The following is a 22,948-nucleotide window of genomic DNA, read 5'->3' on the forward strand; positions in this document are numbered from 1 at the left end:
AAAATCGAAAGTATTGCAGTGGACACCAAAATTTAATAAAAATATCCAAAAGGAGTTTCAGATAAACAGCAAAAAACTGGATCACTTATATGCCTTTTTATACTTTGCGAAATATGGTAATAGAAAGCCTACACAGGGAGATCCATTTAACTACAGCGTGCCGAAAAAAATTAAACATTGTTAATAGGAATTACTCACTTGATGAGGCCAGTGAGCAATCACATACCTTCTGGTCTTAACACCATCATTGAGAAGAAGGAGGGTGGCAAGCAGGAAAATGCATGTGAATTCGGGGGTTGGAGCTACAGTGAGGGTCCTAAGCCTTACTAAAAGAATCCTCCAGCTGCCCTGGTCTTTCCCAACAGCAATTCCTGAAGTAGATGTGGGCTAACTAACTGGTAGTGAAATAACATACCACACAGAGCCCTTTTCCTGCATGTTGCCAACTGAGAAACAAGAAAAACATCCAACTTATCGACAGCACCTTGCACCTAACACTAGAAATAAGGCCACAAACTCAATATAAGGTCCAGTCAAGGTATCAATACATTAGCCCCTGGCTCAACCCTCAGTAGCTGGCTGCGAGCAGGCAGGCTAAACCTAGGAGGCAGGTGTGTGAAGCATCTAAAAACACCAATACATTAAATAAGTAAGACACAACACACATTTAAAATCCACAACCAAGTTACAGAAATTGGAAATATTTTTATGATAAAAATGATACCTAAACATTTTAAAAACACCAACACATTAAATAAGTAAGACACAGCACACACTAAAAATCAAACAATAAACAAACAATAAAAATCAACCACCATATATACAAGTAGGACATTTTTTATGATTTAAATTATATCAAAACAACATAAACCAAGATAGGGAACTGGAGATATGAATTTTTTAACAATAAACAGTGCTTAAAACAACGCCAACTTGGGACACCTGGTCACACTTAACAGGGACAAAATCAAAGTTTGAGGCCGACCACAATTGAGCCCTGGTCGGATACACCAAGCGGAAGGCCTCAGTTAAAATTTTACCTTTTCACTTAGAAACTTTTCTGGAGGATGTCTTTTCATCATCGAGCGAGGCAACTCTTCAGGCGGGATTCAAGTCGACCACAGTAGTTTGGCTCAGGGAGAGGTCTCAATGAAATCCTGGAGATCTTGAGCTCTGGAGCTTTCAGCGGACAAACCTGAAATCCAGGCCGAGTTGCGGTTCGACATCGATAGCCTGAATCTCTTCGATGGATCTTTTTCTACAAGTTGTTCCAAACTTCTCCAAATGTCTGGAATGTCTTCCAGAAGTTCCAATTGAGGGGCCAAACTGAACAAAACACACATCCAAGGGTCTAGAAGCTCTGAGACGGTCCTTTGAAGTTTGAGACTACACTTCCCACCATACATCTGGCCAAATCCTTAAAAGTACACTGGACACACTCCAGGCTGGGGATTTCTTGGTGGAATTGGTGAAGATGAGCTCTGATAACCTGTGGCTCTCAGGGAGTTCACTCCTTTTTTAAGCAAGGCAAAGGCCCCAGGACTGTAACGTCAAGTGTCAGCAAGAGCAGTCCTTCAGAGTACAATCCTTTAGGGTGCAGACCAGGGTTCCAGCAGATCAGTCCTTCTTCTCCCTGTAGTTTCAGGCAGCAGAACTGTGTGGCTACGCAGCTCTCACATACTTATCCAATGTTCTGGGGTGACAAGTAGGGGGCAACCCTGACCAATGGGGTACAGGGTGCCATCCAGAAGCATGACAGCTTCCTACTAAGTGTGGCATATTCTTGTCCCACAAAGCACTGCACTTTAAAATTCAGGATGGAGAATTCTCCTTCTTGGGAGTAGGACCTGGTTTAGCTAACTCACTGGTGTGGCTCATTTCCCTTAACACTCCTCCTGCAGACCTCCTGCAAATTTCATTCCTGGGGCTCCCATCTGGCTGGGGGTACAGAAAGAGGGGGTAGGCCTGGCTGGCATTCCTTACTGTCCTGTTCTCCTTGAAACCCAGTTTGTTTATCCAGGCTCCTTCCTGGCCTGTTCTCTTCAGCTCCCTCCACCAGATAACTTCTGACTATATGATTTTGAGGCTAGAAGGCTGGATTTTGGCTTATAGAAGAACTTTCTATAACTGTTTTCTGTATTGAAAAAATGTCAGGTTGTCGGATTTATCATTACAGGTCATTTAAGTCCTTGAAATATTATTGTAGCTCACTCGAGTCAATAGTTACACTGTATTACAGTATTCCCATGTTAGCCTATAGAGCTAAAAGGCCACAATGGGGAAAAACAAAATTGGTAGTTTTTCCCTCAGCAGGGCATGTAAAACATATTTTTAAATGCCTCTGCTTATTTTTACATGGCACCCTACCTGGGGGCACCTTGGGTAGCCCTTCGGGGGGATTTATATGTAATTGTGAAGTAGTTTATACTTTGGAAGTACCTTAAATCTAAAGTCAAATTTTCATATAATTGTAGTTTAAAAGCATCTTGCAAAAGAGGGATGACTTTTAAAATGGCAGCAGGCAAAATAGCAGTGCACGCATAAGTGCATCAAAGCTGCTGGGCCTCTAAACCCACATGCCCTACCATATACTAGGGACTTACAGGTAGGTTGTCAGTGCCAATTGCAATAACCCCTAGTTACCATGTATACTTTTAATCAGAGTCCTGGGCCTGGTTAGCAGAGCCCAGGGAATAGTCAGAGTCAGTTACCACCAGTATCTGTAAAAAAAAATATGGGGGTAATCATGGCAAAAAGGATGACTTTCTTAGAGACTGAATGGTGAAAATGCCTTGTTTGGGCAAGCAGCATCTAATATGGTGCACCCAAAATGTTCAAAATAAAAAATAAAAAATGCAACTATTGAGTTGCTCACAGGAATTGGAAAATTTAAAGAATGTCAAGCATTACTTACATTACATGAATCTTTTGACATCTGGTGTACCACAAGGCTTATCCCTTACCCCTAACCTATTCAACGTATACATGACACCTCTGGTCAACATCGTCAGGAGCCCCTGGGATGCCTCTCTGCTGGGGCAGCTGTGCTCTCTATAAAACTATATAACTTCTCCTACGCAGATGACCCCCAAGTCATCCTCTCCCCGACCCACGACCATTACAGATTGGTTCCAAAGATGCATGAAAGATGTGGCCATCTGGATGAACAACAACAGTCTCAAACTCAACACAGACATGACAGCAGTACTCATCTTCAGGAAAGGCAAGGACAACCTCTGGAACAACAAATGGAGGCCACCCAAGCTGGGCCCAACCCCAAACCCACCAAACACACCTGTAAACTAGGAATCCCACATATCCGTGAAGAAGCAGGTCAGCACCATCTCCTTCGCTTGCTTCCTCACCCTCCGAATGCTCAGGAAGGTCTTCATATGACTCCCACCCAGCACCAGGCAAACTGTCACACACGCTCTCGTCACCAATAGACTCGACTACGGCAACTTCCGATATGTAATAATCACCACCCAACTCTTGAGGAAACTTCAGACCATAGCTGCCAGACTTTTTTCAACCACCCCAGACAGACGCACATCACCCCTCACATCAGAAAAATCAATTGCCTACCAGTCACAAAGAGATGCCAGTTCAAGCTGCTCACCCACGCTTACAAGGCACTACACAATGAAGGACCTCAACAATTGAGCGAATTACCACCAACCAACCAGGGAACTCCGTTCCAGATTGCTCTACCCAGCAGCTATCCAACGCATACACTGGGCAAAAAGCGGAGGTTGCTCCTTCTCCCACCTAGCCGCTAAGATCTGGAACTCCCGCCCCTGCACCTCAGAGCTTCACCGTCGCTCCAGCAGTTTAGGAAGGACCTCAATACCTGGATGTTCAACCAAAAGGAACTGGCAGGGTGATCCCGCAGCAGGATCCCACAGAGCCTTGAGACCATCACTGATTGATTGAAAAAACATTTTTCATGACATTAGCAGATTATGTATAAGGTAATCATTCTATGACAAATATGTGTTGTTCCATTTGTTGCAGCAGCCTTGTGACCCTGGCGGGTGAGTAGTTGCGCTTTATAAACCGTGATTGATTGATTGAAGTCACCAATTTAAGTATACCAGACTATGGATATATGTTGGATTTCAGCTATGCTCGAATCTAATTTGCTAAATCTGAACGAAGAAGTTGTTTATTTGCATACGTAATAGAACTGATATCGATAGATCTCTGTATTTTTATCTCATATTATTGCCCCTTAAAAAAATGAACAGAAAGCCACCTTGAAAGAAATACTGACACAGTAACTCTTCACAAGACATGACATTTTATAGAAGCAGGCTAAGTTTTAACATGAGGCCATCAACTATTTTATCTACCATATTTGATATGCATACTGGATATGCATGTGGAGACAGGCTATTCATAAATAATCTGTTTGGGGAGTCTGTAGAGAATGAATAATAAGCCTACTTGACTCTTATTTCAATATATGCAGGAAAGAATTAAGGGCCATATGTATGACCCTTACATTTTGCGACCCGCAAATTGTGTCGCTTTGCAACTCATAATTTGTGACTTGCAAAATGCAATGTCCAAAAATATCACAGGCACTGTTAGCGATTCCTAATGGGGTCCCAAATTGCCTGCCTCAATAATATTCACGAGACTGGTGCTATTTGCGACCCCATTAGGAATGGCTAGGGACCACTGCCTGCTCTTAAAAATTATTTTCGCTGTCGTGTGGGCACCTTCCCGTTTGCGAGAGGCTTACCACATACTTGATGTAGGTGTAGGTGGTAAACTGAGGGTGATTTGCGACCGCAAATGCAGTCGCAAAACAATCATACATTGCAGTTAGACTCGCTATTAGGAAGGGATGCCCTTGCCACACCCCTTCCTAATAGTGAGTCACAAACCATATTTTGCGAGTTTGTAATAGGCTACCGACTCGCAAAAGAGAGATTGTACATAGGAATTCGGCCTGTTTGCAGTCGCAAACAGGCCGAATTCCTATTCGCGACTGCAAAAAATAGTCGTACATCTTCCCCGAAGTGGCTTATAATATATTCATAGACGGTACCACCCGTGAGAGCCAAATTAGTATGCAAATTAGAATTTGATAAGAAAACATCAAAGTTCATAAGTTGAAAATCTTTAAGGGAAACAGAAGGCAGGTGCTAACAGAGTCTAGATCGTAAATATAGACACTAATATAGGTACGTGGTAACTCTACCGAAGGATGCGGTGAATCAAACATTCAGAATAAGTCGATGTGTTTTTCTAATGCAGAGCATATGACATTGTCCTTACATGTAAGTTAGTTGTCTTCACGAATGATAGGCTACCTCTATCTCAGACAGTACATACATTTTGAAGAATATTTCACTGGCAAGTGTTACACTATTATAATAGAATACATGAGCAGCACGTGGAGATTTTAGAAGCGGAGGAAAGACACTGAAGTTTTTCAGTGACAAGCCGCAGTGAAGCAGACACAAATACTTTCAAGTCATTAATTTCAGTAATATATTCTATATTTTTAAGTGCCACTTAGGGGGACACAAGCTATGCAATATCCCACAAACACAAAATGCAGATGCCGATCTGCAAAACTAATATCTCTGCTCAGTCATTTACTTATATGTTTAATCCTGTAATGGAAGCCAAAATACTTCAACAAACATTGACATTGAAAGCAGAGACGATGAAGCATACCAATTATGAGATTTTTTGTGAGTTTTTCTTCATCTTCGGTCGAGAATTCCAGAATTCCCATGTATTCTTTAGGTAAAGTCGGAACTGCAACTGGATTGGCTGCACGGAAAATATGGCGATTGACAAATTTTAGTATTTTTCTTGGTAACAAAAATGAGGAAAAGAACAATCTAACAAATACATCATGATGAGAAGAAATGTTTAAACAAGTCTATGATTCAGAATATGGTGGTTCAGTGATGAAACATGTAGATGATGTAACCTCTTCCTTGATCCAAATGCTTTGATTACTGCTGGTATAAGGCATCTGCATACTGTTGTCTACAACCACAGCTCAGTGGATGGGCTGTTGTACAGACCATTCATTACTCGTTTTGTGGCAAACAGAAGTAGCAAGGCAAACTCTTACCCTGAAAACAGGGCAACATAATAGTAAGTAAAGTTACTGCGGCACATACCAAAGACCCCTCTTCATGTTCTGTCCTAGAAGCTAGAGGTCTTGACTGGCGTGGTGAGATTGGCACACAAAGTCATCAACCACCTACATTGCACTGAGTAGTACGATTTAAATGCAGCAGTTTTCTAGTTCGGGGACATGCAAATAAGAATCTGGAGGATAGGGAGCAATGTTAATTATTTTGTATGGAATATTATCTTCTTTATTCTAAACGTTAAGATTTTGGCTAGGCCAAACTGTATCCTATTGTGGAGTGAACGTTCTTGATCCCTTTGTTCAAATAAATTAACTTTTTAAATTTTAGACTGAAATATTATGAACAATTATAATTATTGTCCAAACGATTTACTGGCTATGAGGAAAATATAGTAGAATGCATGCATTAATCAAAAGGAAAATATGTGATTCTGTTATTTCAGAGACTTTTTTTGTTTTACTCCATGCTGCTGTGTGCAAATGTAAATCTGCAAAGGAAAATCATATAAATACCACATCAAATCACATCCTACCTTTTTCAATGGTCTTTGTTAATGCCTTTATTTGATCTTGGAGTTTCTTTATAAGTCTGTCTTTCATATCGATCTGTTCTTCAAAATCCTATTAGAAATTAAAAATAACAATATATTAGTGTTAAAGTGTTACACAAGGTGTTAGAAATTGGGTTACTGGTTGACTGCGGTGTGAGTGCTGGTCAAGCAGCACACTCCCAGTTAGGGTAAGGCACAAGCAAATCCCAAATTAACCTGTGCTCAGCACCCTGGTAGCTTGGCACAGAGCAGTCAGATGCTGATCGTATTTGTGTTGGGCATTTTCTTACTTATTGTGGCACGTATACCGCATACTAGAGAAATTTTTTTTAAATTAACATTTTAAACTTTTCTCGTGCCAGTGTCAGATCTTATTGTGGGCTAGTACGAGTGTGAGAGCGAAAGGGTGTGTCCTGCAACAGCGATTCCTGAGAGGGTCAGGAGTGTTGTGTTCTGGGTGTCTTATCACTTGTTCCTCTCTGAGTGAGTAGGAGGGCAAGTGAGACACTGTAGCTAGTCGGTCCCGGGCTCATGGGTACTCAGGTGGTATGATGACTCAGTCCCTGCCTACCAAGGTTCTATGATCCCAAGCATAGTTCTGTGACTCAGCAGAATCCCTGCAACCAAAGCACTACTTGAAGGTAAGAATCTTGCTGAACAGGTATATGAGCTGCCGGGAAGCGTTTTATGTTCCTAAGGCTCAGAGTAAGAGGCCAGCAGAAGACTAACTCTTTAACTCACTCTGAGGTCCTGGGTTCAAGATTGAGTTGCAGATCCAGTTCTTCTTCCCCAAGAGAGCACAGGTCAGCAGTCCCTTGTAGAGCAGCAGTCCAACAGTGTTACAGTTCTTGCAGTAACACAGTAGTCCTTCCTAGCAGAGTATCCACAGGTCCCGAAATAAACTGAGATGGTAGAGTTCGAGGTCCTTCTTCATACACAGTTGTGCCTTTGAAGTGGAGATAAACTTCTAGAGGCATGCCTTTGAAGTGCACAGATATCCTGCCTTCCTGGCCCTGGCTCTAGCTCAACTGCAGGGTGTATGCCTATTCAGGTGTAAAAGAGGCTGGGGCCAGAACCCTCCTCCCATCCTGCCAGTGATAGCCATCCAGTCACACCTAAGCTCCCACTGTGTGTGGCTGTCTAGGAGGAGAACACAAAGCCCAACTGTCAACTACACCCAGTCACGTCACCAGACACAGGCTGCAGGTATCAAACGGTTATGGCAAGAAAACAGCAACGTTCTAAATATGATATTTTCAGAATTGTAATTTAATATCCGACTGCAACATAAGTAAGGATTTTAAATTAGGATTCCAGATACACCAAACATGAACCAGTTCTCGTCCCATTTGGAAATTACACTTTGAAAATATAATGAGGCAACTCCACAGTTACACTATGGGAGATAGAGGCTTGCAGTAGTGAAGAATTAACTTAAGAGTTTTTCACTACTAAGTCATGTAAAACTTTGAAGTACATGTCCAACTTTTTCAATGCATTACATTTTGCCCATAGGGATGTCCAGGGACTACCTTACGTGTGACATATATATTAACCACTTGGATGCTAAGGTGTTTTATGGCTTCGCATGTAATTTCCATTGAAGTCAATGGAAACTCCATAACGAGTTACCCTTGTCATTAGCACTGAAGGGGTTAAGAAGAAGGTTTGGCCCTGGCAAAAGGTTTATTTTACTAGGAAGGCATGGCAGGTTAAAATTGCACATACTGGCTCTGCAATGGCAGGCCTGAGATATGTTTAACAGGCTACAAAAGTGGATGACACAAGCATAATTTACATACCCTGGGCACATATAGTGCACTTGACTAGGGACTCATAAGTAAATTAAATATGCCAATATGGGTAAAAGACAATTTTTTTTAACAGAGAACACAAACGCGTTAGCACTGGTCAGCAAAAAGAGGAGGTCTGAAGGTAAATAGTTGTAGGGAAACCACACCAATGATGTCAGGTCTAACACGAGATAAGATGCTCCCATGTGCATCTGTTTGTTTTATCTTACTATTCAATATTTTACTAGCAGTTTTAAAGGTACATCAAGGCAAATGTCACATGAATGTGCACTCCTTTGTGAGAGGTAGCACACAGTACTTTGTGCAGCATGACAAAGTAAAATACCACAAGGTACAAGAGTACTTTAAGGACCATCTTCTTCCCTTGTTCCCAAGTGCCATCTTCTCATCAATAACACATTTATATCAGTGCTTAATTTGTAAAAGGATAAATGGTGGGGCACAGAAGCCTGGCCTGCGCTATTGAAACCTGGGGTGCTGAAAACCAAGGTTGCGTAATTCTGATTCCACCTTATACCTCTTCAATCAACTACCAGCCACTCCCTGCTTCTTATCTCACTGTTGCAGGATTTTTTTTTTAATAGCGCATTGCCCCCTTTCTCACTGATTTCATCTATCTCTTCCTCCTTCATTCTCCCTTCTGTGTTTTACTCTCTCTTGCTCTGGATCAACGTCGGTTGAGAATACATAAGTGCTGGCCCCCAAAAATTATTCCCGATGCTCCCCACCTGCAATCACCAGTTCAAATTAAGCACTGATTTATTTGCAGTCAGAGAGGTGTTAAAACAGAAGATCTACACTCAGTAAAACAATATTTTTGTAAACAATATTTAGGACACTATATTTATATAAGATAATCATTCGGTATGCAAAATTCTGGCATACAAATCCCATGGGTACTGTAGAGTGGGCGGTCATATCCATTGCCCTCTATGTATGGTAACAGGCTATTCTATTTGGGCACTTAAGGCTGGTGTATTGCGTACAGGGCAAGAACAAATGTCACACACTGTAACCAGTAATGCTTAACAATAGATACAACATATCATAATAAACCTACGGCGCAAAGCTTGTCGCATATTCAAACTGTCCATCAGTTCTAGCTTTATGCTGGAATTAGTACCAAGACAAATTAAATAGCTTATAATGATGTGTTTCGTGTATTAGTTTTGTATTGCATTAGGATTGCAGGGGCAAGATGGCGGCCGTGGCGTGGGCTGTGTAGGCAGCTCGGACCTTCTCTCTCCTCGTCATTGATTTATAGTGGTTCAGGGAGAGGAGCGCTGTATCAGTTACAGACCGCGAATCGAATGAAGGAAGGTGGTGATTCCTGATTTGTAAGATTCTTCTGCGACTCTAAATCATATTGCAGAAGTCGGGACATGAAGAAACGCCAAGAAACATTAATGCGAAACCGCAGCTGTTACGGCTGCTACGGCGGTGCTGTCAGCGGGTGTAGATTGATGTGGATTGAACCCGCAGGAGGATTCGTGCTTGGAACGGCTGCAGTGGTTCCGTATTCTGCTGAAATGGTTCAGTAACTATAAGCCGGCTCTTGTATCGAAGAGACGTCGATGGAAGTCGAATAAAGGAAGAAAAGATTTGTGATTTTTATTTAAAGGGGGAAAAAAATCTGCTCTGTGGATCTACTTTAATTTGGTCTCTGCCTGTGCGAAGGGACGTTGAGACATTGGAAAAAAGTGGAGTGGAGTAACAGCGGGAGTAAGCACAGTCTGAACGTGGATTAAAGCTGAAGATTAAATGTGGTAAGCCTGTGCGAAATAGATGCTGGGCAGCTGGCTATTGACTCGGTATAGGGCTCCATTTTGGCAGCTTCCTTTTTGCTTGTTGGGGTATCGCCTTGGGGTAATTCGTGGTCGAGGAGGAGCCACGCTGAAAAAAAGGATGCCACCGAAACCCCCCGCCAAAGTAAAGGAGGTGGCAAAGGTTACCACACGTAGCGAAAAAACCAAGGAGCAAGCCACAGAAGTGATTATGGAAAAAACAGGAGGGAAAGTAATCGAAGGCTTAAACACAGAAGGTGAGACTGTTTCTGATACCCCTAGCACCCAGAGTACTAATAGTGTTAAAGCGTATTTGAAAAGGGGAGACGAAAGTCGGGGGAAAAATGCTGCTACTTTACGTGCACCTAAGCAAGGAATGCAGACTCTCCCTGCTATGTTTGAAAAGCAGAACGCGCGTAATTTGGAACTTACGCAAGGCATTATGGAAGTGGATGATGAAACTGTTTCTTTGGGTGGCAATAGCAACCAACTGTCCCTAAAAGAAGTTGAGAATCATGTAGAATTAGCTCCGGAGGTAGAGTTAAATGGGGACCAGCAACAAATAGTGCGAAATGGCGAAGCTAGCTGCATTATGGGAGACGGAGTCCTTGGAAATTTAGAAGAATTAATAAAGGGCAACCAGGATCGTCAAGTAACTGGAAAAGACTTACTGGTCATAAGTGAGGGGGCTCAAGGGAGAACAGGGACCTCCGAATCTGTCGAAAACTTGTATTCATTGTCTGAAGCATCCTCAGATGAGGGTTTGAATATAAGTAGGCTGTGGGGTTTTAGGTTTAAACCTATAATAACTGATAAAACCCCACTGAAAGAAAAATAGCCCTCACTGGTGAAAACATATAAACACTGAAAAAACACCTGGACAACCACAAACTAAATGCCATTCAAAGAAAGGAAAAAGAGTGAAAGAGTCATTTTTCTCTTCCTGAAGGGGTCAATACAATGTAACTTTGTTATACAAGTAGCAGTAAGAAAGACTGGCTAACATTATTCTGCTTCAGTTTTGTTCTTTAGGGATGCCACTAAAATATTGTTTCTTCTTCCTTTTACTTTTTCAGTTTTGTGGCCTTTGGTCTAAAGATGCAGGGTTTAGCTTCATGTTTTAGGTCTAGTTTAATTATTTTATAAACTATAGAGAATCAGGAAATATCAAACTCATATTTGATATTTTGGCTGCATTTGATTCTTTCACCGATAGGTAAAGTGGCTGGTTTCATACAAATCTTTCCTAATATGTGTCATCACATTTACCCACAGAGAATCGGTAAAAACCCTTAATACATCAGACCATAGTTTCTAGTGGGTCAGTATTGACAGTAGGTGAATTGCCAACACCTCAGGCTTTAAACATTCAATGCAAGGTATAGTGACAAGTATATATATCACCAAGAATCTGGGATAGTGGTGAAAACATGACACCAGACTTTTGGAAAACATGGAACGCAGTGTCACTTGTAATGCTCTGCAAAAATGGTTCTTTCCAAGTTCAACAAAGATTGGAGTGATATTGTTTGTATTTGTAGTGATTCAGCTACGTATATAAAAAAGTTGTGTGATGACCTGTCAAAATTGATACCCGAGCTGAAGTGATTCCCTGTAGTAGATCCTTACCACTTGTTAGATGGTATGCTGAAAGCATCTTTACAATCTTAAGAGTTAATGAGGGATGCTATTGACTTTTTAGTCCATTCTGGTGCACTGGTTTATAATGCACTGGAACTAAAACGCAAATATTTATCATTTCATGCTTTATGTGGCATCAAAGAAAGAGTCATCTCAACTGTGTCCCTTAGCTGATGGTTCTAAGCCCAATGGGCTAAGAATGCTGAGACGGCCTTTTCACAGTCGTTTACATGGGAAGGAAAGAGCGATCGCACATGACCCAAAGACTCACTGAAGAAGTATTGTATGGTGTACTAGAATAAGATTAATTTGCAAAAATCTATTTGGACCTCATATACACTATAAGTACACTGTCTATATACCATGTTCTTTCAGTGCAGAAAGCAAGCAATAATAAAAGCAAAACGTTCCATAAACACCGGAAAAACACTTTTTCAGTTTTTTTTTTTTTTTTTTTTTTTAAAGTTTAAACATATTCTTTATTGCACATCCAATCATACACAGCTCCTTGTGCCCACAACCCGGAGGCCGGCAGCAGTTCAATGCACCATATTTCCGTGAATTCGCAACGCTTACACAGCCTTTCTGCCAGCATCCCTGGGGCCTGGCGGCAATAAGGAACGTCGTGCATATCATGACCCCCCCAACCTGCAGACGGAGTATTGATATCCAGATTGCATGTAATCTAGCTTGACATATTCGCGTGGCTGCTAACATGCTAGTATCGCCTAACACTCCGAGCCGTGGATCAAGTGTTGTACCTGTCTAACGAACCTAAGTAACTAGTACCCCTCAAATCCTCCCACCCAACCCCAACTAAACCAATCTGCCTCTGTGTACACCTGCTTAACCTCGGAAATCTGCACCTAGCCGTCTACCTGTGGAAAATGTAGATCGCCCCCCGCCCACCCCATCCATCTGCGTGCGTCCCCCTTGACCAGTGAAACTGTACCCTGACCGCCTGTATCGTACTTCCCCACCGCATGTGTGCCCCTACAGATCACTTTCCACCCCTCCCTCCCCATGCTAGGCCACCCTTGTATCGCAGGTCTGTGCCCTGTCCCGCGTGATGTGCAAGCATCTATTCTATCCTCTCAGTAGACACCTCCTCCCCCGCCAGTGGGTCCTCTGTCTCCTCCCCCTCCCCATCCAGTTCGCGCTCTATTTCTTCACTATTCTTAAACGTGAGGTAGGTCCGATAGAGCCCCCAAAAGTTCTTGGGTCTGGCCTCCGGGGGTAACAGTTCGCTATATGTCTCCGACTGTGTGCAGCAGTACAAGAGGTCTGCTTCCCATCTTTTATTTGTAGGCAATGGACCCCGCATCCAGCATATAGCCACGACCCTCCTAGCAATCAGCAGTGCCATGTCCACTAATCGCCTCAGGGCCACGGGTAACGTTTTGGAGTATCCCAGAAGCGCAAGCGCCGGGCAACGTGGAATTTCAGCGTCGAGTATCAGTTTTAGTTCTGCAAAAACCTCAGTCCAGAACTTGTAGACTCCGGGACAAGTCCACGCCATGTGGATAAAGTCCGCCGTCGGGAGCCGACATCTCTCGCACTCCGCTGTTGGGCGCAACCCGTACCTATGCAGTCTCTCCGGAGTATAATAGACACGCTGCAAGTATTTGAAGTGAATCAGCCGGTGCCGGCTATTCAAAGATATCTTCCTCGTTCTTTCACAACAATAACGCCACATCTCATCCGTAATCTGCATCTGCAGGTCGCTTTGCCAGTCCGTTCTAGCCTTAGAGAGTGGTGGGGTCCCGTGAAGGTCTCCCAATTTCTTAAGATTGGTGACAAGCTTGCAGGACGCCGGGTGTTTAATCACATACGTGAGTTCCGGCGCCTCCGGAGGCTCTGCCAGGTCCGGGCCCAGCAATTCGAGCAGCGCGCTGCGCACTCTGTGGACTTGGAAGCTATGCATCAGCGTTTTTCCCGTCTGGGATTGGAGTGCTTGGGGCAAGGTTTTCACACAGCCATTGAGGAAAAGATCCCCCATCGCATTGATCCCCAGTTCACGCAACGCCTTTATTACTCCTTTCTCCGCAAGAGGGGGTCACCATATCGCCCACTCCACGCGCATGAGTGGTGAGTACAGTATCGTACCACCCTGTGCTTTCAATATCACGTTCCATGCGTGATTCGTTGAGGTAATTGAGTACAACCTGCCAATTCTGCGGTCAACTCGTTGGCAAATCGTTGCCGGGAGAGGGGTCGGATCTGCAAACAAGCGCTCGAGTATCACATGGGGGATATCTGGACTGGCATGTATCCACGTATGCAAGTGCGTTGCTTGCGCTATTCTATAGTAGCGCTCCAGATCCGGTGCACCTAGGCCTCCCATAGCATAGGGTAGAATCAGGGTCTTCCATTGGACTCTGGGTTGTTTACCTCCCCATGCCAGTCTAACAAGTGTTTGCGTAAGCTGGGTAAAGAAGGTCCTAGAGAGAACTAACGGGATATGGTTGAACAGAAATAGAAATCTAGGTAAGACCACCATTTTCATCAGTGCTATCCTTCCCATCAGGGACAGAGGGAGCTTGCACCAAACCTCAACATCATCCACCAGTTTGCTATATGCCACCCCATAGTTCTCGCGGACCAGTATCTCGGGATCGGAGTGTAGTCGGATTCCTAGATATATTATGGCATCCGAGGTCCACTGTAATGGTTCCCCGAATCGAACGGGGGTAACAGTTCGCTATATGTCTCCGACTGTGTGCAGCAGTACAAGAGGTCTGCTTCCCATCTTTTATTTGTAGGCAATGGACCCCGCATCCAGCATATAGCCACGACCCTCCTAGCAATCAGCAGTGCCATGTCCACTAATCGCCTCAGGGCCACGGGTAACGTTTTGGAGTATCCCAGAAGCGCAAGCGCCGGGCAACGCGGAATTTCAGCGTCGAGTATCAGTTTTAGTTCTGCAAAAACCTCAGTCCAGAACTTGTAGACTCCGGGACAAGTCCACGCCATGTGGATAAAGTCCGCCGTCGGGAGCCGACATCTCTCGCACTCCGCTGTTGGGCGCAACCCGTACCTATGCAGTCTATCCGGAGTATAATAGACACGCTGCAAGTATTTGAAGTGAATCAGCCGGTGCCGGCTATTCAAAGATATCTTCCTCGTTCTTTCACAACAATAACGCCACATCTCATCCGTAATCTGCATCTGCAGGTCGCTTTGCCAGTCCGTTCTAGCCTTAGAGAGTGGTGGGGTCCCGTGAAGGTCTCCCAATTTCTTAAGATTGGTGACAAGCTTGCAGGACGCCGGGTGTTTAATCACAGTCGTGAGTTCCGGCGCCTCCGGAGGCTCTGCCAGGTCCGGGCCCAGCAATTCGAGCAGCGCGCTGCGCACTCTGTGGACTTGGAAGCTATGCATCAGCGTTTTTCCCGTCTGGGATTGGAGTGCTTGGGGCAAGGTTTTCACACAGCCATTGAGGAAAAGATCCCCCATTGCATTGATCCCCAGTTCACGCAACGCCTTTATTACTCCTTTCTCCGCAAGAGGGGGTCACCATATCGCCCACTCCACGCGCATGAGTGGTGAGTACAGTATCGTACCACCCTGTGCTTTCAATATCACGTTCCATGCGTGATTCGTTGAGGTAATTGAGTACAACCTGCCAATTCTGCGGTCAACTCGTTGGCAAATCGTTGCCGGGAGAGGGGTCGGATCTGCAAACAAGCGCTCGAGTATCACATGGGGGATATTTGGACTGGCATGTATCCACGTATGCAAGTGCGTTGCTTGCGCTATTCTATAGTAGCGCTCCAGATCCGGTGCACCTAGGCCTCCCATAGCATAGGGTAGAATCAGGGTCTTCCATTGGACTCTGGGTTGTTTACCTCCCCATGCCAGTCTAACAAGTGTTTGCGTAAGCTGGGTAAAGAAGGTCCTAGAGAGAACTAACGGGATATTGTTGAACAGAAATAAAAATCTAGGTAAGACCACCATTTTCATCAGTGCTATCCTTCCCATCAGGGACAGAGGGAGCTTGCACCAAACCTCAACATCATCCACCAGTTTGCTATATGCCACCCCATAGTTCTCGCGGACCAGTATCTCGGGATCGGAGTGTAGTCGGATTCCTAGATATATTATGGCATCCGAGGTCCACTGTAATGGTTCCCCGAATCGAACGGAAGGGTCACCGGCGTCAACGGGAAGGCAACAGATTTGTTCCAATTGACCCTAAGGCCAGAAAGCGCTCCAAATCTCACCACCTCACGCAGCACGGCTGCTAGGTTCAACTCTGGTTCTCTGACATAGAGTAGGGTATCATCTGCATATGTGGATATGCCAATCTTATAGGTGGGAAAATTAATCCCCTCGAACCTGTGGTATTCCCTAATCGCGCACGCCAGGGGCTCCGCCACAAGTGCATATAGTAGAGGGGAGAGCGGACAGCGCTGTCTGGTGCCCCTGCCTATGGGAATCAGAGCGGTAACCCTGTCGCCAATTTTTAATCTAGCCGACGGTTTGTAATATAAAGCACCCACCATCTGTAAAAAGGGCTCCCCCATCCCGTATTTCCTTAGCACTCGTATCATGAAAGGCCATTCCACTGAATCGAACGCCTTTTCCATGTCGAGAAAGATGGCCACCGCCTTATTTTCTGGTTTTACATGTTGCATGGTGCCCAAAACCGTGCAGATATTGTACGCCAAATTCCTCTCTGGGACGAATCCAGCCTGTTCCGGTGCCACCAACTTCGGGACAATTATGGCAAGCCGGGTGGCTAGCACCTTCGCACATAATTTGGCATCCACATTTATCAGAGACAATGGCCTATAGGAGCCGCATTCGTTGGGAGGCTTCCCCGGTTTGGGAATTGTGATGAGTAAGGCCTCTCTCATTGATTTCGGCATGCTACCCTGTTGGCATATGTCATAAAAGAGAGTCATTAGGTGCGGTAATAGCTCCTCCTTGAAGGCCTTATAAAAGGCCACTGTGAGCCCGTCTGCACCCGGAGCGCTGCCAACCCGCATGCCCTCCAGCGCCTCCGAGATCTCATCCCTCTGTATCGGCTCCATCAAAAATTCCCTTTGGAAATTAGCTAGGAATGGCATTTTAATATAACTAAGGTAGTCATCTATTTCCTCCTCTAGGTGGCCTGCTCTTGCCGTGTATAGCGTCGAATAGTAGGCCTGGAATGTTGCAAGTATATCGTCTTCCTCCGTAACCACTTCACCATTGGGCGCAATCAATTCCTCAACTACCAACGGAGGTCTGCTGTTACGCATCAATCTAGCCAGCAGCGAGCCGGGGCGGTCCCTCTCACTATACGTGCGCGCTGTTGCATATTTCCCCATATGCTTGACCTCTCTATCCGCTTCCTCATTGTACTCTATCACTAGTGCCTTGATTTGATCCGCAACATCACTATTTGCTGAGCACCGCTGTTGTCCCTCTAACTCCGATAGTTGTGTCTCAAAGTGCTTCAGCCGTTGTCTAATGGATTTGAGCACCCCAGAGTGTTTTGTCATCGCCATACCCCTGATGTAGACCTTAAACGCCTCCCAAACAGTCTGAAAGTCATCCACAGATCCCACATTAATCTTAAAATAAGTGTCTATATCCTCTGCTAGTTCCCCTCTAAAGACCTCGTCTAATAGTGCGTGGGGGGGGAACCTCCAGGTAAATGGGGGAATCCTCTTATTAGGGGCGTTTAGTAGCAGCATCAAGGGTGAGTGGTCCGACAGTGTACGAGGCAGTATTACGCAGCCCTTCACTAAGGATAGCAGAGAGTGAGAGGCAAACCAGTAGTCAATCCTCGTGTGCGTGTCATAATAGGCAGAGTAATGGGTGTACCCTCCCTTCCCAGGGTGCCGGTGTCTCCAGATATCTGCCATATCCAACTTGACCAGTTCTGACCTCATAAGGACCGCAGCAGACACCGGGATACGGGGCGCCCCAGCAGATCTATCTAGCTCTGGGTTCAAGACAAAGTTGAAATCGCCACCCCAAATCAGTTTAGAACCAACATATGGTCTACACTTACTGGCTAGCGTCGAGTAGAACTCAGGGGAATCATAGTTAGGCCCATATACATTTACGATCAGTAGATCATGCCCTCTGCCTGTGCATCGTGCCAGAAGCTACTGCCCCTCCGGGTCAGCCGCAACCAGGGCTAGTTTTAACTTGGATTTGGGATTGACCCATGTGACCACCCCCCGCGAATGCGTGGTGAAGCCTGCTGCAACGCTGTGTCCCCCAAGGCCCCTTGCCGATAGCATCCTACTTGTGAGTGGGAGATGCGTCTCCTGCAGGAGTGCAATGTCTATGCAGTGCCTATGCAGGTAGCTCAGTACCTTCCTCAACTTGCGAAAATCGTTCAGCCCTCTTACATTCCAGGTAAGGGCCCTGAGCATGTCGCTGCTATCATCCGTCTGCAAGTCCCCTGCACCAATCGCAGAACTGCAATCCGTTTGCCTATCAACCATCACCCCCCCATCCACATATTGGAACCAAGCAAGGCGGTATTGTCCCAGGACGAGGACGTGGAGACAGCAATGTGCAGCAGTGTATCTGCGATGAGGGACTACTCCTTGGTAGCAGTGATAACAGGTGTATAAACAGTCTCTTATATAGGACACACATCGTCAGATGGCAGAGCGGCCCCACCCGAGGCAGTTCAACAGTGACAGCACTTACATTTTTGCATTCAGGTACACTAATGTCAATCCTACTCATACCCAAACTACCCAGAATGGCCACCCCCAACTCAGCCCAAACTATTGAACCCTCCCCCCTCCCACAGCCGACCACCTCCAACCCGGTCAGACAGAACCCCTCACCCCCCCCCCCTACCTCCCTCTTGATAACTTAAGTCAACAGTTCCCAAGGTGGCTCGAACTAAAGCCTGAAAGCCAAAAGCACAGGGGCAGCGGATGCCAGATAAAAGCGGCCTATAACAAGCCCTCTATGGCAGTTCAACAAACACTCCCGCGCCTGGCCCCTTATCAGTTAACAGCACAAATCTTGCCCTACCATAGGGTTTTGCATGAGTATTGAAATTCTCCGTACTCTCGTGTCCCTATTCCTGCGTTCTTTGGACCACTCTTTCAGTGATTTCTGCAACTCTTTCAGATCCGTGAAGAAGTGCAAGTGCCCCTGCCTATTAATCCTGAGTTTGGCCGGGTACAGCATCGCGTAGTCGAGGCCCATGTCCCGCAATTGTTTTTTATAGGGTGCGAAGTGCTTCCTTTCGTCCTGCACCTTTGCCGTGAAATCCGGGTATAGCGAAATGTCCATGCCTTCGAACTGCAGCTTACCCTTCTCCCTCGCTACACGCAAAGCTGTATCTCCCGGTAGTTCAAAAGTTTGGCAATGATTGGACGAGCAGGAGCGCCCGGTGTGGGTCGCAGTCCCAGCGAGCGGTGCGCCCTCTCCACTATAAACATATGCGAAAAGATGTCGTCACCTAGCAGAGTCTTCAATAGCTGCTCAACGAAGAGTTCCATTCTGCCCGTCGCTGTCGTCTCCGCCACACCTGTAATCCGTATATTTGAGCGCCTCGATCGCGCCTCCAAATCCTCTGACTTGTCCTGAATGACCTGCATGAGTCTGGCAAATTGTTTTCGGTCTTTATCCCACTCCGTTTGTGCCTCCTACGCTTTTGTCAGGCGCCGCTCGGTCATGTCTAGTCTCTCCGCATGTTTGTCAACCCGCTCTGACATGCGGTTCATTCGATACGATAAGGCATCTATCTTTGTCCCCAGAGCAGACATACTGTCTTGAAGTCCTTTTTCCATGGACACGAGCATTTCTCGGATGTCGGCGCCCATGGTGCTTTCTGGGGAGGCACGTCTGGGGGAAGCCTCCGGGGCCGGGACGTCAGGGCCCTTAGCTCTGCGGTGATCGAAGGATAGCTTCGACTGTGTTCTGTCTCCCTTCCCCATGGCACTCCTAGTGGACATCAGGGACCACTGCACCGCTTTGGCAGGCTTCGAGGGGCACTCTCAAGCGACCCCCGGTATCTCCACTAGTCCCTTCAGACCTGTTATCACCTCCCCGCAGTCCTATGTGTGCGTTCCCAGGCTGTAATGTGGTATCCTCAGCAGGGTGTTCCTTTCCCGCTTACCGCAGGCCGTCCGTCCAGGTACTCTGTGTTACGTCAGGTGGAGCAGCAGATCTCAGCCACGTGCAACCCTTGCTGTCCCCGCCTCCGCCAAGCGCCATCCACACAGTTCACATATGGCTACTATCAGATCAGGCCGCTGTGAGCACTATATGCCCTTCGCCCCTATGTGACCACTTCTTCTACTGGCAGCACGGGCTGGGCGCAGGGAGTCCCAACATAGGATTGATCACGACGTCTGTCAAAATGGCGGCTGCAACGCCACCCAGGAGCGGGACGGTCCGACCGAGACAAGCAGCCAGCCCCGGTCAGGCCATCGTTATACAACAGAGGCACCACGCTCGTTCCTATGCCTCCTCCAATATTTCAAGTGGCGAGCGGCGACGGCAGCCAGGGACCAGTGGTAGTGCCACAGATTACTTGTAGTGCCCACCGCAGGCCAACACGCCCCGTATTCGCTGCTGAAGGCAGGATAGATAGCACACCTCTTACCGGGCGTCAACTCTGGCTAGGATGTCCCCCACGTTCTTGCCCGGGCCGGTTTCCGAAGCTCCGCGGTGAAGGTGTACGCAGGCCGACTCGTCCCCTTGGCGCTCCGCCGCACGTACAGCTACGCACCTCGGCCCGCGCTGCAGGCAAGTCCGGTGTCTCGGGCCTGTTCCGCAACTCCCCGTGGCCGCTACCGCCGAGCCACACCAGGATCCTTTTTCCGATCGAGGAGGCGCTGATCAGTGTACCGTTAGTGTGTAGAGAGTCCGGTCCACATTTTCGGGCTGATCTACGTGCTGTAAGGATAGGATATCGGATGTTAAGTAGGGCTCAGGACGGGAGCTCTACTATCACGCGTCCGCCATGGACGCCAGCAAGCTCCGCCCCTCCTTTTTCAGTTGTTTTTAGTGGCGCAAAAATGTGTAACCACTGATAACAACTGTTTTTTAAGATATTGAAAACACTGAAAAAAAACCACCAGAATTTACCAAAAATAGAAACTGAAAACAGGAAAGCCTAAATATAAGCAAGGACTGGGTGGATTATAGCGAAGGTAGCAGCTTTGATGTGGATTTAAGACGAAGCACGGCCTCTCCTAATACTAGTGTCACCACAGTTAAGAGGCAAAAGAAAAAAGGTTCACGACTGGTAACATCAGAAAGCACTTTAACACCTAGTGAAATTGTAGAAGGAGCTAGAGGACTAAATTTAGCTGACACCGAGGGTGAAACAACCGTATCAGACAAACTACCCCCACAGGAGATTACTCTGGCAACTATTTACGAGACTATGATGAGCCACAGAGCTGAGAGTAAAGCGGAGAATACCAGAATGCAGGCCACATGCAGTAAAGTAAAGAACGACTTACGGCGTGCAATAAAAATAGGTACGGAAACGGCGGAAAGAGTTACGAAGGCAGAAGCCCGAATTTCAGCTCTAGAGGATTATACTGTCGCACAAAAAGCGGAGCTAGACGCTCTGAAGGCTCATCGTGATGATTTGAGCTATAAACTGTCAGAGATGGAAAATCAGGCTGGCAGAAATAATTTACGTTTTTTGGGGGTTCCAGAGAAGAAGGAGGGCTCGGATGTGCGTAAATTTGTCGTGGAACTACTGAAGGAAGCTTTCCCCGAATTGACAGCCTGGGACTGGTCCAGGGAAATTCAAAGGGCACACCGGTTTCCTTTCACAGCAAAGACACCTCGCCAAGGAGAAGAAAGCCTTCCTAGAGCAATCTTAGTCTGCTTTAATAACTTTCTAGCTCGAGAGGACATATACGCTTTGGCACGACCAAATAAGAAAACTACTGCTAAAGATTGCAGTTTTTTCGTTAGACCGGATTTCTGTCAGGCCACAGTCTCAAAACGGTGGCATTTAAGACAATTGATACCAGACTTTAAAAAAAAAGGGGCTGTGGTTTACTTATAGAATCCATCAAAACTCAAGGTTTCGGTGAAAGGTCAAACTAAATTTTTCTGGTCAGAAATCCAAGCTAAAGACTATCTGGACACTATATAGGGGGGTGTTGCAAGTTATAATGTAGTGAAAAACCAGGGTAAACGGGGTGGAAGCCCCCTTTGGTGACTGTAAGAATGTTCTTTTTCTCTTCTCCTTTTCTTCTTTTCTTCTTTTTTTCCTTTTAGCAGGCATCTGGACTTTCTCCCTGAAATATAGTGATAATAGTTTACGCTCTGATCTCAATTGCCAGGAAGGGGGGGGCACGGCTCTCCATATATTGCAGGGACTAATGGTCCCTGTGCCTCATAAGGTGGGAAGGAAGGGTCGAGGGGGGGCGGGAGGGTTGGTGTTGGTGGTATGACGGGGTGGGGAATGGGTTGGGCACGGGACCTTGGTGGAAGTGGGTGAAAAAGACAGCAGCAGACAGAAATGGTTTAAAGCAGATAAGCGTTATAAGAACGAAAACACGTGAAAGTGGTTGCAAGATATTCGAATTTAAGAAAATCGATTGCCTTATTTTGAATTTGGTCTTTTTTAATAATACTTATGGATAGGAAAATAAAGATTTGCACATTAAATAAATGCGGCCTTAATGACCCAAAGAAGCGACAAGTTCAAGCTAAAATAGTTCAAATACTGCATATTGATATATTGTGTTTGCAGGAAACGCATGTTGCTTGGGCCAATTGAGGGTATTTTAGGAATATGGGGATGGAGTTGGTAGTATGTTCTAAACAGATGGGTGTCAAAAGAGTGGTTGCGATACTTAAAAAAAGGGGAGTCTGGGAGTGTGTTAAAACTGCAGCTGACAAATGGGGACGCTGGGTTATTTCCGAGTTTAGGGTTGGCCAATATAGGTTTACACTTTGTAATGCTTATGGGCCAAATTTGGATGATGCAGAACTTTTTAACTTCTTGAATTTGGAATTGGCACAGTGGATGCTGCCAGTGTTAATGTGCGGTGATCTTAATATTAACCTTGACGCAGGAATAAATGTTAGATCTAA

General features: G+C 45.8%; 1 protein-coding gene across 1 annotated transcript in view; it reads right to left on the bottom strand.

Moving 5' to 3' along the window:
• Positions 1-22,948, bottom strand: part of MYO5C (myosin VC) — a 1,267,761-nt gene that overhangs the window by 155,189 nt on the left and 1,089,624 nt on the right. Inside the window, exons 33-34 of the mRNA XM_078684841.1 lie at positions 6,658-6,745; positions 5,692-5,790 (exon numbers count right to left, since the gene is read on the bottom strand). Of these exons, the coding sequence (XP_078540967.1) occupies positions 5,692-5,790; positions 6,658-6,745 (187 nt within the window). The remainder of the gene's footprint in view (positions 1-5,691; positions 5,791-6,657; positions 6,746-22,948) is intronic.

Source organism: Lissotriton helveticus, chromosome 3_2 (genome assembly GCF_964261635.1).
Source record: "Lissotriton helveticus chromosome 3_2, aLisHel1.1, whole genome shotgun sequence".
In the NCBI taxonomy this organism is placed as follows: Eukaryota; Metazoa; Chordata; class Amphibia; order Caudata; family Salamandridae; genus Lissotriton; species Lissotriton helveticus.